Source organism: Zophobas morio, unplaced genomic scaffold (genome assembly GCF_036711695.1).
Source record: "Zophobas morio isolate AGI-343-1 ecotype UQ-CSIRO unplaced genomic scaffold, CSIRO_AGI_Zmor_V1 ptg000021l, whole genome shotgun sequence".
Classification (NCBI taxonomy): Eukaryota; Metazoa; Arthropoda; class Insecta; order Coleoptera; family Tenebrionidae; genus Zophobas; species Zophobas morio.
In genome coordinates this window covers 13,363,413-13,380,363 of record NW_026972126.1, presented here as the reverse complement: position 1 = coordinate 13,380,363, position 16,951 = coordinate 13,363,413, and the positions used below count along the sequence as shown (strand labels likewise).

Genomic DNA, 16,951 nt, shown 5'->3' with positions numbered 1-16,951 from the left:
TTGCAAAATTATTGAAGGATTATAAACAAATTGGGGCTCGCATGTCTTACATTTCCTTCATTCGCACCTAGATTTTTTTCCTGCTAACTAATTAGCCGCTATTAGTGATAAACAGGGCGAACGGCTACATTTCATTAATAAATTGCCAAGGTTTTTGGGATAAAGGTATGATGAGCGATTAATGCTGGATGTTGTTGCGTGAAACCGATGGTCAAAGGTATGTTCAACAAAGTAATACTGGGCTAGACTTTTAATTTTAAAGATTTTTGTAAGAAAACTATTAAAATTTCATCAAAACTTGTCATATTCAATATCTCAAAAACTTGACGTGATGGCGACAAACGGATTGCAGAATCGTGTTTAGCGTGCAAAATTGCTCTAAGAACACTAATTGCTTGCTTTGTCCAAAAATTAGTGTAAACCTGTGTAATTATTAATTATCAAATGTTAGAGAAAGATCTGGTGGAAGTTGACTGGGCGTCAACTCTTAAGTAGAATACTATATCTGAAAACTGGGAAGCGTTTAACTCCCAGCTTCAAGAACTAACCCTCCTCAACTCCATTCCTAGAGTATTTATGAAGTCCTTGGATTAATAATAATCAATTGGTTAAAATGATCCGTATCAAAAGAAATTTGTTGCGCTCCTTCAAAGGTTCTGGTAATGTGGTAGATTATGCTGCTCACCGAACTTTTCCAAATCAGTTAGCTTCGAAAATTAAAAGCGCTAAATCCTCATATGAAGCTCAACTTGCTCGAAATAAAAAACTTTAGTCTTTTTACAAATACATATGTGACACTTTTGGAGGATCAATTCGAAAACCACAGTTGAGAGATTCCACTGGTACACTAATTTCAAAAAATGACAAAATTGCAAATATTTTTGTAAGTACCTTTGCTGAAGGATATACTGCTGAACCTTCTTCAAATCCTCCTTTACTAGACTCCGAAACTTGAAGAAAACTAAATCCACTTGAGTGCTGCCATTTTGAATGATTGTGGACTAGAAATTGCTATGTGAATCATGTTCTAGGCTAATCATGTTGTTCAAAGCAATCTATATGTATGAAGTAAACAGAAAGACAAAAGATAGGCCCCACCCAGACTAAAGATAAGCCTCTCCCATCCGCCTTGATCTCAGTCTGGCTTTAATTTTTAATATACATTTTTTGAAGAACACGATGCTCGAAAACATGTCTTACATGGTAATGTCTTGGGAGAAATAAAGATTTTGCAATTAAGCTTCGCCCTCTTTGCTCACGACAAATGAAAAAAATCATCACAATTGAGACATGGCGGGTGGGTGGTGTTTATATTTTGACTTGTTTTTCTTAATTTCCGTAGTCATCTTTTCACAACAAAAATTTAAAACAGATGCCTACGCATATTAAGAAAGAAAGGCTTCAATATAAGCCCCGTCCACCCGCCCTATCTCAATCGTGATGATTTTATACCCTTCGTAAATCGTGGAGCGGAGCTTAATTGCAAAATCCTTGTTTTCCTACTAGATATTGCTATGTTAAACATGTTCTTGAGTAGTGGCGTTGTTTAGAGCAAGCATATGTATTAAGTTTTTAAGATAAGCCCCACCCATCCGCCTCGATCTCAATCTGGCTTTAATTGTTAATATACGTAGTATTTTTTGAACAACACGATGCCCAGAAACATGTCTTACATGGTAATTTCTTGTAGAGAAATAAGGATTTGGCAATTAAGCACCGCCCTCTTGGCTCATAACGAATAAAAAGAATTCATCACAATTGAGACAGGGCGGGTGGGTGGGGCTTATGTTTTGCCTTTTTTTTTAATTTACGTAGTCATTTTTTCACAACAAAAATTTAAAACAGATGACTACGCATACCTTGAGAAAAAAAGGCATAATATAAGTCTCCTCATGCAGCAATCATTTATCGCCGGTGAATTGCCTAACGATTGGAGAACAGCAACTGTCAAACCGATTTTTAAAAAAGGGGACCAGCTTGATGCTGGAAATTTTCACCCTATCAGCCCAACATGTTTGATTAGTAAGTTGATGGAATCCATTATATGTCATTCTATGATGAAGTTCCTTCTTGAACACGAGATCATTCCGGCTGAGCAACGCGGATTTGTGCTCAATGAATGCTCTAGAGAAATTAACAACGATAATCCTGTTGATGTAATTTATTTTGACTGCATCAAAGCATCTGATAAAGTCCCGATGCGTCGCTTATTTTACAAACTTGAGCATTTTGGAGTCAGAGGTGGATTACTTCAGTGGATAGAAAGTTTTTTATGGTTTCGAACATTTAGAGTAAAAATCGATGAGTGGCTTAGTAATTCACACAAGGTCCTAAGTGGGGTTCCACAGGGAACAGTTTTAGGCCCCTGACTATTCATAGTTTATAACGCCGATCTTATCATAAAACTTTCCAGTCCTTTCTCTCTGTTTGGGGACGATTTGAAATCGTATAAGATCTTTGACCACCATGCTGTTTCTTTCGTATTCTTAATTTTGACTGTTCTTCCGCGTACTTCTTGTGCGCTTTCTATTCGAATTTTTTTGAGGATTTTCCAGTCTTCCTATTTTCTGAAATTTGTCCTCCAGTTCTTGTTCATTTAATTTTTCTTGCACTCTTTCTCTGAAATTTTCTTTATGGCGTTCCCCCTTAGTTCATACGATTTCATTTTTGAGTTCTTCTTTTTTTTATCCATTTCCCCAGCGCGTCCATCGTTCAATCTTTTTGATTTCACGTACCCATAGATAGCGTTTTGTGCATTTTTTCTCTTTTTACTCCCTTCTTGGACACTTGCTTCACTCTTTGATCTTCTTTTACTCTTTCTGAACCTCTGCGTTTGATTGATTGCCTATTTCCTTTGCATTCTTCTAATCTCATTGTTTCACTTAAATCACTTTATCTTTATTAATTAGGTCTGAGCAGCCAAGACAATAAGAGACTGTTTAATATTTTTGCTAAATTAAAAAACAAATTAACGAAAACCGTGTAAAAGAGAATGCTTTTTTCTGCGTTAAAACAATTTTGTAATTTAGTATTAAATTTTAGCCAAACATTTTAACCAATTAATTTTTTGTTATTACAAAAAATACCACTGTACAGACGTACATCGATCATATCTCTCTTAAAATCATCAAAAACTCCCAAGACTATGCATAATAAAACAGCAATCAGTTTTTTCTTAAGCGTATTTTACCATTGGCGCTATTTCTTGTCAATTCCAGCGTAGCAACAGCCTTAAACGGCGAAAGGGTAAAAAACTGGGAAATTTAAAATTCAAGTTCACCGATCGAAATAAGTTACGGATACGTAATATTTTTCATGTGCTACTCAAGTTTCATATTTGATATCTTGTTCCAGTATTTTATAGACTTTGTATTTATTATTCACGCTGTAAGCATACTTGAATAGAAGAAAGGTCTGGTTTTTTGTTCATGTATAAGTGATTGCCAACATACAGTTCGGATGCAACGCAGTTTATACGAGAATATTTGGAGTGGAATTTCAGCCAGATTAAGTTGGTTTGTCGCTCCAGATGTCCGAGTCCAAGTTGGTGTTTTCATCGTGGACTATGTAGCAGTGCATTTTCGAGATTTATTTATTTTTTTTGTACACAGAAAAATGGGTTAAAAAGTTTAAATTTAGATTATTATACTATACTATGTAAATATGCACTTGTTTATAATAAATTTAGCATACAACGTACGTTCACCAATGCTTAGCTAACCCCAAACGTGAATCTTATTATTTTTTTGTTCTTGATGTTTAGGACACGTTTTTGACGACATCTCATATGTTTTTCATTCTTCTTTATTTCCATCTCACCTTTTTCTAGTTAATCGCTTTATCTTAGAAATATTTTGTTTTTTAGTCCGTTTTATTACCGAGATTTCTTTAATTGCTTTGTTAGCATAATAAAGATAGTAATATTGCACACTAATAAAATTTTGTGGCCATGTTTGTGCTATTTAGATCAAGAATGGTTGAATAAACTTCCCGATACGGATCTTGGTCGATGTTTTAGTCGCGATGTTTGTCAGTCTAAAATCTGCGTAAATTCCAGGGTTGTATTTACGAATATTATAGCGGGCCAATTCACAAAAAAAAATCACCCTGTATTAACAAATTACGTCGACGGTGTTCTCGTTGGGCATTTTTAAGCCGTTGGATCAATAACAACGTGTCTGTACCGTCTACTGAGCAACAAGTAGGTTGTTTAAGGGAGGGGTGTCGAAGGCGGAAAGGTTTTGGGAGAAAATGGAAAGCTAATTCCGTTGGAAGGGTAGACGGAATTGAACATATTAGAGTATTATTTTATCGACAGTTTTAATAACGAGACGTGTATGCTCGAGGTTATTGTTTTAATTAAAGTGGTAGTGCTTTCTTTGATAAATGAACCTGAGGGTAATGATGTTATTAAATTAAGTTATAATATTCTGTTAGGCAAAATTCGAGAAAATACAAAGTGAAAAGTTTTTCCAGCGTATTAAAATAATCAAAACCTAGAGCGCCGAATAAACCAGCTGCTTCTACATTTTTATTTGTTTTGTGGTTTTCTTTTTCAACATTAATTTTAAAGCGACTTGAAAAGTTACGTTTCACAGAGTTTTAGTGCTATTTAGAACTAGTTATATTATATTTGTGTGTACCAGTGGACACTCCTGACCCTTAATTTTGTATCTAATTAAGTCCAATTTTTGCTCCTCCATCTCCAGCTTGCACCAATATCCATCTATTGATCTTTTCCTTTTCAGATCTCATTGTTACCAAAACACGCACCCTCCCCATCACGATACCTTTCCTTTTATGTGCACCCACCCTAGTAATATTCCCTCTAATTTCTTGCTTGATTTGTAATCTTCCGCTAAGTCGGCCCGAAAGAAACCGCGTTTCATCCGAAAATAATTTTTTCCGAGCCGGAATAAATGCGACTGTCCGTTACATTTTGCGCAATATTTCTTCGAAATCAGGCTGCCAACTTAATCAAATTAATTCATTAAGATGGCGGCCTCAACAAGCTCTTTTTCGTGTCTAACATCACTATTAACTGATTCTCCTAGTAAAAGGAAAAAGGCGAGCCGGATTAAAGGGGATGGAGTTTATTCCTCTCCGCCGGATATGGTGCAATCGGGTTTAAGAGAGTTTGACAGCCAGTTGCATCTTTTTTGGTAATGAATTGTTGCAGGCGCTGCGAGTCATCGTGAAAAATTGCAACTATCAATCATAAGTTTTTTAATGGGGATTAAATCTGTAATCTCTGGAGCGTGTTTGTAGTTCCGTGCGATGTATTTTTGGGATAATAAAAGTATGGGAGGGTGAATTTACTGTTTGGAAAAGGCAGCAGCGTTTGATGTTACGGCTGCTTGTAAATATTTTAACTTGACGTGTCGTTTTTCGCCGTTGTGTTTGAAGTATGCATGTTTTTATCGAAAGTGTGTCTTAAAAGGGATAATTCGTATGGAGAGTAGGTGTCAGTTTTGCAGAATGTTTGATATTCTAGAAAGTAATGTTGAAACCTTGTTGTTTTGCTGTTATAAATACAGTTTTGGCAGCTAAAATAAAATCTTGTTTATTTTTTTTAATAATTGATAGACTAAAGTATGTTTGCTTATTTTGAGTTCATTTTATTTAAATGGCATTATGTTGTCAGGTACTTTATTCTTCAAAAAATTATCTCTGTATTTCAAGCGCATACATTTTTAATACGCATTAACTTCACTTGGCAATTGTAGTGAATTTAATTTTTTTTTTAATATTAAGTATTATGCACACTTTTAAAAAATACAAACATTATGTGTTAATTTTGAGTATACTTTAAGACTGTTTAAACCCCAACTAAAATTTAGTTTTTGAAATGCAGCACACGCTTTGTCTTATAGACCCCCCTACCAAATTTTGATGACGTCTACTCAGAAGTTTGCTAAGTAAATCTTGCAATCAATGTGCATTTATAGCCGTATAAATATTATATTCTTATCGTTCCTGAATTTCATGTTTTATCCACGTTTCATCAGTCCTAGAATATGCAAAAGTAGGTCCCTGTTTCCGTCTGTTTGTCGTCTATTAGCGTTTTATTAGGCAGATAACCTTTGAAACTACTGGACTGAATGTTGTGAAATTTTAAATGCATGTTAAATCTCACAGTTCTGATGGACTTAGATCACGATTCTTGAAACATTTTCAAAATAACGTCCTTATATTGTTTTAGCAATTCTGCAAAAATTATTGAAATATTCGAAGGAATTAAGAAAATAACTTCTACAAGTCGAAATCACCAAAAAATGTCTTTGGGTAATTTTTGAAAGTGCTGGGAAAATATCAGTTCAGGTCAGGTCAGGCCAGGTTCGGTCAGGTCAGGTCAGTTCAAGTCAGGTCAGGTTAGGTCCGGTCAGGTCAGGTTAGGTCCAGTTAGGTCAGGTTAGGTCCAGGCAGGTCCGGTTTGGTCCAGTCAGGTCAAGTCAGGTCATTAAAATTTTGAGCTTTTGGCAAAATTGCTTCCAAATCCATAAAAATGTGAATTTTGGGAAAGTTTCAAAACCGAATTTTTAAAATATGCTCAAAATCCCCATATTTTATTTTGGCAATTCTGAAAAAATGGAAAAATGCGAGTGGAAATCAGCAAAAAATTATCTTAGGGTAATTACATTGAGGGATTTTCGAAAATGTTCGGAAAATAGTAAAAAATTTTATTAGTGATACATTGAAAACTTGAGCTTTCGGCAAAGTACCGTCATATTCACAAAAAATTCTGGGATGTAGGTTTCTAGATCATTGGATTCCGGGAAAGTTCAAAAATTTCTTAAGGGGAGGTATTCAAAATTTGAGTTTTAGCAAAGTTGCCGAAATTCCACTAAAAATTTTGGTATGGAGATCGTGATGAACGAATCTGAAAAACATAGCCTACTGATAGTCCTCGCTCAAGATTTTCGAAATAAAAATATCTTCTTTTGGAAAGAAATAAATTTCGTAAGTGGAGCAGTAAAAATTTGAGGTTTTGGTAAACTTGACTTCAAATCCACAAAAAAATTTAGGGATATAGATCTGGACGAACTGATTCAAAAAACATAGTTCGTGGATGATCCTGATCAAAATTTGCTAAATATTCCCAAAATGGTCATATTTTATTGTGGCAATTTTGGAAAGATGATTGGAATGCTCGTAGAAATGAAGCCGAGAACAACTCCAAAATAACTGTCAAAACTGGTAATAAAAGACAAAAAAAATTCATAACTGGGTGTATTAGCAATTTGAATTTTGGTAAACTTGCCTTAAAATTCTCACGAAATTTTGGGATGCTTATTATAGATCGCGACGAGATGATCTGAAAAAGATATCCTCGGCCAAGATTTTCGAAATATTCGGTTTAAAACCAAATTTTTATAATACGCCCAAAATGGCCAAAATTATTTTGGCAATTCTGGAAAATGTTTGGAAGAAATGCAGAAACGAACCTGAAAATAACTTCTGCAAGTCGGAAACAACAAACAAATGTCTTCAGGCAATTTTTCAAAGTGCTCGAAAAAACGTCAAAAATTTCATTAAGGTTGTAGGAAATTTGAACTTTTGCCGAAGTTGCAGCTGTCAAATTCACAAAAAAATTGTCTTTGGGTAATTTAAAAAAAATACTCTTGAAAAGGTAGAAAATTTCAAAATTTTATTGAAAAAGTTGGGTCTTTTGGAAAGTGTACGGAGAAAAAGTCAAAAATTTCGTAAGTGGAGGATTGAAAATTTGAGCTTTTGACAAAAAAAGACCAAGTTGCTTTCAAATTCACAAAAAATTCTGAAATATAGATTACGACGAGCTAATTCAAAAAACATAGTCCTTGGATGGTCCCCGACCAAGAGTTTCGAAATATTCCCAAAATGGCCATATTATACTTTGGCAACTATTCTGGAAAAATAACTTGAATACTCGAAAAAAAGAGGGGGAAAAGTTGGGATCTTAATTTTCAAAAGTGCCCTGAAAAAGTCAAAAATTTTATAGCTGGATATACTGGAAATTTGAGTTTTGGTAAAGTTATTTAAGAATCCACAATTTTGGTATGTAGGTCGCCACGACTTGATCTAAAAAAGATATCCTGCTGATAGTCACTGGTCAACATTTTTGCAATATTTAGTTTCAAATTCTAATTTTTAAAATATCCCCAAAATCCCCAAATTTTAGTTTGGAAAAATCATAGAATGTTTAAAAAAAGAAGCCGAAATCAACAACCAAATGTTTTTAAGTAATTTTCGAAAATGGTTGAACAAAATTCAAAATTTCATTGAAAATTTGACTAATTTTCGAAAATCCTCGGAAAAGGGCCAATAATTTCATAAATTGGTAATTTGAGCTCCAAATTCACAAAAATATTCTGGGACAGATCTCGACGAGCTGATTCAAATGCATAGCCTGTGAATGGTCCCCTATCAAGATTTTCGAAAGATCCCCAAAATGGTTATATTTTATTTTGGCAATTTTGGAAAAATGGAAAAATAATTAGAATATTCGAAGAAATAAAGCCGAAAGTAACTTCTACAAGTCGAAATCGACAAATCTTTAGATAATTTACGAAAATGATCGGAAAAAAATTCAAAATTTAATAGAAACAATGGGTAAAAAATTTCAAAAATTTCTTTGAAAAATTGAGTTTTTTGGTAGTGTTCGGAAAAAGTAAAAATTGTCGTAAGTGAGGGATTGAAACATTGAGCATTTGGCAAAATTGTCTTTAAATCCACAAAAAAATTCTGGAATATAGGCCTCGACGAGCTGATTCCAAAAAAAAATAGTCTGTGGAAGGTCCCCGAACATGATTTTCGACATATCCCTAAAATGGCCATATTTTATTTTGGCAATTCTGGAAAAATAATTAGAATACTCAAAGAAATGAAGCCGTAAACGACTTTCTTGAAGTATTCCCAAAATAACCGTATTTTATTTTGGCAATTCTGAAAAATGGAAATATGAATGGAATGTTCGAATAAGTAAAGCCAAAAATATCGAAATTAACAAATAGGTAAATATTTTTCTTTAGGTAATTTTAGAAATTGTTCCAAACAAGGTAAAAAATTGCAAAATTTCATTGAAAAATTAGGTAATTTTCGAAAGTTTTTCGAAAAAAGCTAAAAATTACACAAGTGAGGAATTGAAAATTTGAACAAAGATAGATCTCGAAGACTTTATTCCAAAAACATAGCCCATGGATGCTCCCAACAAAAATTTTTGAAATGTCCTTAAAACGGCCATATTATGTTTTGGAAATTCTGGGAAAATGATTGAAATACTCGAAGAAATGAAGCCCAAAACAACTTCTGCAAGCTGAAAACATAATTTTCAAGCGCCCTGAAAAAATTTAAAAATTTCATAGTTGGATGTACTGAAAATGTGAATTTTGGAACACGTGGTTAAGAATCCACGAATAATTTTGAGATGAAGATCACGACGAGCTGATCTGAAAATTATAGCCTGTTGATAGTCCCCGACCGAAATTTTCGAAATATTTGGTTTCAAAGCCGAGTTTTTAAAATTTTCTCAAAATGCCCATATTTTATTTTGGCAATTTCAGAAACATGGAAAAAACAATTTTGGGATGTAGATCGCGACCAAAAACATATTCTATTGATAGTCATCGGCCAAAGATTTCGAAATGAGGTATTCGGTTTCATAGTCGAATTTTGAAAATTTATCCAAAATGACGATATTTCATTTTAGCATTTCTGTAAAAATGCAAAAATATATGGAATGATCAAAGAAATTATGGCGAAAATAACCTCTGCAAGTGGAAATGAATAAACAAAAGTAAACAATTTCAAAATTTCTATGAAAAATTTAGTAATTTTTAGAAAGTGCTGGAAAAATGGTCAAAAATTTTAAAAATGGGCGATTGAAAATTTGAGCTTTTGGCAAAGTTGCCTTCAAATCCACAAAAAAAATATGGGTCGACAAGCTGATTCCAAAAACAAATCGGAAATAAGATTTTCGAAATATTTTGAAATGGCTATATTTTATTTTGGCAATTCTGGAAAAATGGCTGGACTACTCCAAGAAATGAAGCCGAAAGCAACTTCTTCACCTCCAAATAATAATTTTCGAAAGTGCTCAAAAAAAATTCAAAAATTTGATAAGTGGATGGCTATATTTTATATATCCAATTCTAGAAAAACGGAAAAATTACTGGGATATTCAAAGAAATGAAGCCGAAAATAACTTCTGCGAGTCGAAATAAACAAACGTCTTTAGATAATTTTCGTAAATGGGAGTTTGAAAATTTGAGCTTTCAAACCCATAATCAAATTTATTTTGGCATTTTTGGATAATTAACTGGAATACTCGAAGAAATGAAGCTGAAAATCATAATTTTTGAAAGTCTCGGAAAAAATTAAAAAATCATAACGGGTGTATTGAAAATTTGAGTTTTTGGCAAAGTTGCCTAAAAATTCACTAAAAATTTTGGGTTATAGATCGTGGCGGGTTGGTTCGAAATAAACTTGCCTGTTGATAGATTTTCGAAAAAAATATCCCTAAAATGGCCATATTTTATTTTGAAAATTCTGGAAACCCCATGAAACGATCCCAAAAATAATTTCTGCAGGTCCAATTCAACAAATAAATGTCCTTAGGTAGTTTTCGAAATTGCGCGGAAAGGGTAAACAATTTTGAAAAATTGGGTTTTTTGGAAAAGTATTCGGAAAAAAGCAATAAAGTTCGTAAGTAGGGGATTGACAATTTGAGCTTTTGGCAAAATTGCCTTCAAATTCATAATCAAATTCCGGGATCACATGATTCCAAAAATATAGTCCGCGAATGGCACCCGACCATGATTTTCGAAATATCCTCAAAATGGTCATATATTATTTCCGCGTTTTTGGAAAAATAATTGGAATAGTCGAAAAAATGAAGTCGAAAATTTTGAAAGTCCCGGAAAAAGAAAAAAAAATCGTAAGGGGGTGCACTGAAAATTTGAGTTTTTGACAAAGTTGCCTAAAAATCCACTAAAAATTTTGGGATATAGATCGTGATAGGCTGATCCGAAAAATATAGCCTATTGATAGTTCCCGGCTAAGATTTTCGAAATAAAAATATTCCCAAAATGGCCACATTTTATTTTGGAAATTCTGGAAAAATGGAAAATAATTGGAATATTCGAAGAAATGAACCCGAAAATAGCTTCTGCAAGGTAAAAAAAATTCAAAAATTTTATTGAAAAATTGAGTTTTTGGAAAAACGTTCGGAAAAAAGTAAAAAATTTCGTAAGTGAGGAATTGACAATTTGAACTTTTTGCAAAATTGCCTTCAAACCATAAAAAATTCCAGGATATAGTTCCCGCCGAGTTGAATCAAAAAATATAGTCTGTGGATGGTCCCCGAGCACGATTTTCGAAATATCCTCCAAATTAAAAAAAAATCCATTGAAACATTTTCGAAAGTGCTTGGAAAAACGTGAACATATTGAAAACTCAAGTTTGGTTTAAAAATCCACAAAATTTTGGAAAATTTTAGGTGTTTCGTTTTTAATAGAATTTAGAACGTTCTTGGAGATTGGTGTGTTTTATTTTTCAATGAGTTTGAAAGAATCGTATCGCAAAATCAAGTTTTATCCTTTATCGAAGAAACTAAACTTGTTTTAATGCTTGTGCTACAGAGGGAGGGAAGTTCTGTGTAAATAACGTTAGACCAATTTTGAATAGATTTTAAACGAAGACGTCAAGAAAGAAAATCAATTCACTGTCGTGACGTGATAACATTTTATAACATTTATAGAACTAACGACATTATTTACTGTGAATATTTCCAAATTATCTGAACAATAATGCTGTCATAATTGTCGTCGAGCCATATTTCATTTAATATTAATGAAAACACCTGTATTTTTTTACAGCACCTCAACAAACATAATGTCATTTAACACAAACGCAAAACTTTACTCCGTCAAATTAATGCGTTTTTATGTATTAAAATCCACATTTAAAATTCAAGCCGGCGTTCTTGTAAAAATGACTCTCAAATAAATGCGGCTGTTATTTTTTACGACTGCACTAAAACATCCATAAAACATAATTTTTCAAGGCGACAATACAATATCCCGGTCGTCATAATTGTTTCTTATTTACCCTTAAAGAGTGACAACGACGCAAACAATAACAGTTTGCTCGTTTCATTATTTAAAGATCGTGTCGTTATTCATGTTTCCGTAAAAGCCTATCCCATTATTATTTAGCTCCACTAACGTTCGATTTAAACCTCATTTCTTTTATTCTTTTGATTATTTTACCAGGACACGAGGATATTTATCGTGCAATAAAATATCGACGAGTAGATTATTTGTCCCATTTTTATCACAGTCACATGTCGTGTTATGAGAAAGCAGACGAGGACACAATTGGTTAGTACTCCTCCATCAATGGTCGCAGTGTCTGGTCCAGAGGGAAACATGCTTAAAACTGGAAGACTCCAACCACAAAACTTGCATGAGACTATGAATTCGAATAGTGTGGTTAATGATTTTAAAACGTGTCGATCAAATTCAAACAGTTAAAAGCATGAAAAGCTGGCACAAAACGTCTTTAGTGACTAGCAAAAGTACTCTTTTTTCTGGCACATGGGGTGTAACTACTCTTTTAGAGTGTTTGATTAACATTAAAGGGATGATTCGATTACGTGTCCATTTGAAACCACCCGATGGGTCTTTCGAATTGGTGGCTTATCATGTTTTAATTGATGATAAGGTGGATGAGAGTCTACTTACGGCAATGTGAAATTATGTGTTTTGTTCAAATTCTGATCCATGTAACAGCGCTGGCGAAGGATTCCCTGCCACAGCTGGACGCCTACGATGCCGAAGATGAAAAATACGAAAAAGCACAGGAGGAGGACGTTACCCAACATGGGTAGGGTGTCGAGGAGCAGCATGACCAAGATTCGCATACCTGGAAAGAAAATCGTGGTTTAAAATTCTTATCTGGCTTAAAATTAACCGAAATAAGTGCTTCAAATAAATTTTGGAGTTTTAACTTCTTTCTTTTCATGTTAAACACCGACACCGACACCGACACAGGTCTGAACTGAGTCTGAATATAGGCATGTAACGCCGCGCTATATTATATTATTTGGATATTTCTATATGATAAATAAATAAAAAAATATATTTTATAATAAACAACAATTGACAGTACATGGATATTTACTTTAATTAACCAAATCATCATCATTAATCATCATTTTGTCAAAAAAATACAAATGCAACATATTTTTGGCTTTAATTATTTTTTAAGAGAAAATGAATGACTTCGCCGCGTATACGTGTTTAATTTATACAAATTGACAAAGCAGAGTTAAAATCCATCCGTGCGTCCCTGGGTCGACGCACTTTTTTTTTACTCTTGTATACCCAAGTGACATTTTGCTATTTGCAGCAAAAATATGTTTAAAATGTCAATACTTCTTATTCTTAAATTATATCAAAACATTTTAATCGAGTTAAGCTGTTAATTCTAGAGGAGCTGCGTAGTTATTTAACTTTAATTTAATTTTTAGATAAATGTCACCGAATTTTGTTGTGGACATGCCTGTGTCATTCACAAACAATTTGTTCATAAATGTTACTTAATACCTAAGCATTAATTTATTACACCATTAATATTAAGCGACACGGTAACTGACAAAGTCAATAGTGCCAGATTTATGTCACATTATTACTATTAATTAATTTTATAACCGAAAACTGATTGATCCAACATTGTTTACTAGATATTTCGTTAATTAATTTGTCCTTATTAAAATTCACTTGGTTTATTTCAACAATTATTGATTAGTTTGAATCAAATGTCAATATTGTCTCGATTTACTGTGGCCTTGAACTCAAAAGTTTGATGTTTATGTCACATCAAACGCCTAAACAAATTTTGAGCTATACAAACCCACACAATTTTCAATTTTCTTGTTTTAAAATGTATACGGTGACGACCAATGCAGTATATGATGTAACTATACTATTTTAACGTCTAAATAAGGGTGAAATTTAGAAATTAGTATTTACACAAAAATTGTGCCGCTCTACTGCTAAATTTTTGTGTTATTTGTGTTATTTTTTTGTCAGGTCATGTGGTCTCTTATTTCTTTTTTTGTGGCCTTTATTTTTCTTTATTTTGATTCTCTTTTTCGTTGAAATTTTGTGTAGTATTTTGTACGGTGTTATCGTCCTATTTTAGTGGCCTTCTTTAGGCCTAATTTTTGTCTCCATTTTTTAAATCGTGTTTTTATGGCTTTGAGGTTTTGGCAAAGTTGCCTAAAAATCTACTAACAATTTTGGGATATAGATCGTGACGGACTGATCCGAAATAGAATGCCTGTTGATCGTGTTATTTTGGAAATTTTGGAAAAATGGAAAATAATTGGGATATTCGAAAAAAAGAAAAGGTAAGAAATTGCAAAAATTTTATCGAAAAATTGAGTTTTTTTAAATTGTTTGGTAAAAAGTTAAAAATTTGGCAAATCGGGATTGACAATTTGAGTTTTTGGCAAAATTACCTTAAAAATAGCCATATTTAATTTGGCGAACCTGGAAAAATGATTGGAATACTTTGTTTTCGTGGATTTTTTATATTTTTTATTAATCTTTTCCATTTTTTTTCGCCTTTTTTTGGTCGTCCTTTTTCTTGATTTTTATCACGTTTTTCTGTTCTTTTTTCTTTCATTTTTTGTTGCCTTCTTGTGGCTTAATTCTTGCCTTTCTTTTTTGCGACTTTTACAATTTCAACACGTTTTTGGCTCAATCTTTAAATCGAATTTTTGTGGCTTTTTTGTCGTTTTTTAGTTGCTTTAGTTGTCTTTTTTGTTTGCCGTTTTTCACCTTTTTCTTTGACGCGTGTTTTTTTATCACATTTTTGGACCCTTTTTTATTTTTTTTTCACCCATTGGCCCTCTTTTCGCCTTTTTTTTGACAGTGTTGTTGTTCCCTTTTTATGGCATGTTTTTATTGTTTTTTTTTGTATTTTTCCTTCTTTTTCACCCTTCTTGTAACATTTTTTTCTGAGTTTTTTTGCACCATTTTTAAAACGCATTTCCTCATTTTTGGTTTTTTGTTTTTTACCCCTTTATCGACATTTTTTATAGCGTTTTTTGTTTTTTTTCTCGGTTTTCTTTTTCACCTATCTTTTGACAATTTTTTGATTCCATTTGTTTAGTGACCTTTTCATAACTTTATCACATTTTTTATTCAATTTTTTTCACCTTCTTTTCGCCTCTTGTTGTCTTTTTTGCTCCTTTTATCGCTGATTTTTTGTCCATTGTTTTGGTCCCTTTTTATCGGTTCTCTGGAGTCAACTTTTTGTAGGTCTGTTTTTTCTCTTTTCTTTTTAATTACCTTTTCCGCTTCATTTTTTAAGGTGCATGTTTGTGTGGTTTTTACATTTTTTTAACATTTTATTTTCGCTTCTTTTTGTCGCATTTTTTATGTTTTTTTTGGTCCCTTTTTATTGCCTTATTTTTAGTTAGTGACGTTTTTTGTTTGTTTTCCCTTTTTTGTCATTTTTTTTTGTGGTCTAATTTTTGACACTTTTTCCACTTCGTCCTTGTAGTCGCATTTTTGTCTCTTTTTTTGTTGCATATTTTTGGTTACTTTTTTTTCATAGTTTTTTTCCTCACCAGTTTTCTTTTTTGCCTAATTTTCGTCGCCTTTTTGTTGTGTTTTTAGTCTCCTTCTTGTCTTTTCCCATAGTTTTTTTGCACTTCTTTTGTGGCCTTTATTATCACTTTTTGTTGCCTCTTTTGCCGCTTTTTTTTGTTGAGGTTTTTGTCCCTTTTTATTGTTTTTTTTTGTTTCTGCTAAAATATACCATATATCCTTAATTTAACCTATGTAATGTAAGTAGGTATAAAAAAAATAAAATTCTTAAACCCAAATTTCATAACTTAGTTAAGAAAATTAATTTGTTCATTATGGAATTTCTGTCTAAATAAATTTGGACCAATATTTTTGAATTGCTTCATAATTTAGGTTTGATTATTATTATATATATTATACAGGGTTTTTATAGATGACGAAAAGGATGTAAAGGACGAAAAAGGACGAAATGGATGGAAAAGGACGAAAAGGACGTAAACGGATGAACAAGGACGAAAAGGACGTAAACGGACGAACAAGGAGGAAAAGGACGAATAGGAGGAGAAGGACGAAAAAGGACGAAAATGGACGAAAAGAACGAAAAAAGACGACAGGGGATAATAAGGAGGAACAAGGACGACGAAAAAGGACAAAAAAGGACGAAAAAGGACGAAAAGTAAGGAAAAGGACGAAAAAGGGTAATAAGGACACAAATGGACGAAAAGGACGAAAATGACGAAAAGGACAAAAAAGGACAAAAAAGGATAAAAAGGACGAAAAAGAACGATAAGGACGAATAGGGACGACGAAGGACGAAAAGGACGAAAAAGGACGAAAATGGACGAAAAGGACGAAAAAGGACCAAAAAGGACGAAAAGGACGAAAAGCACAAAAAACGACGAAATTGACGAAGAGGACGAAAAAAAAATAAAAAGGACGAAAAAGGACTATAAGGGTCGAAAAAGGTCGAAATGGAGGGAAAGTTCGAAAAAGGACGAAAATGGGCGAAAAAGGACGATAAGGACGAAAAGGAGGGAAAAGGATAAAAAGGAGGAGAAAGGACGAAAAGGACAAAAAGGACGAAAAGGACGTAAAGGACAAAAAAGGATAATAAAGGACGAACAGGGACGATAAGGACGAAAAAGGACGAAAAGTAGGAACAACGACGAAAAAGGATAATACGGACGAAAATGGACGAAAAGGACGAAGAAGGACGAAAAAAGGCGAAAATGGACGAAAAGGACGAAATTGACGAAAAGGAAGAAAAAGCATAAAAAGGACGAGAAAGGACGGTAAGCATGAAAAGGACGAAAAGGACGAAAAAGAACGAAAATGGACGAAACTGACGAAAAGGACGAAAAAAGAAGAAAAGGGAC

General features: G+C 33.2%; 1 protein-coding gene across 7 annotated transcripts in view; it reads right to left on the bottom strand.

Moving 5' to 3' along the window:
* Positions 1-16,951, bottom strand: part of LOC135132916 (voltage-dependent T-type calcium channel subunit alpha-1G-like) — a 117,266-nt gene that overhangs the window by 74,799 nt on the left and 25,516 nt on the right. For all 7 annotated transcript variants that reach the window (XM_064061136.1, XM_064061133.1, XM_064061135.1 and 4 more), the window contains exon 3: positions 12,720-12,900. In XM_064061136.1, the coding sequence (XP_063917206.1) occupies positions 12,720-12,900 (181 nt within the window). The remainder of the gene's footprint in view (positions 1-12,719; positions 12,901-16,951) is intronic.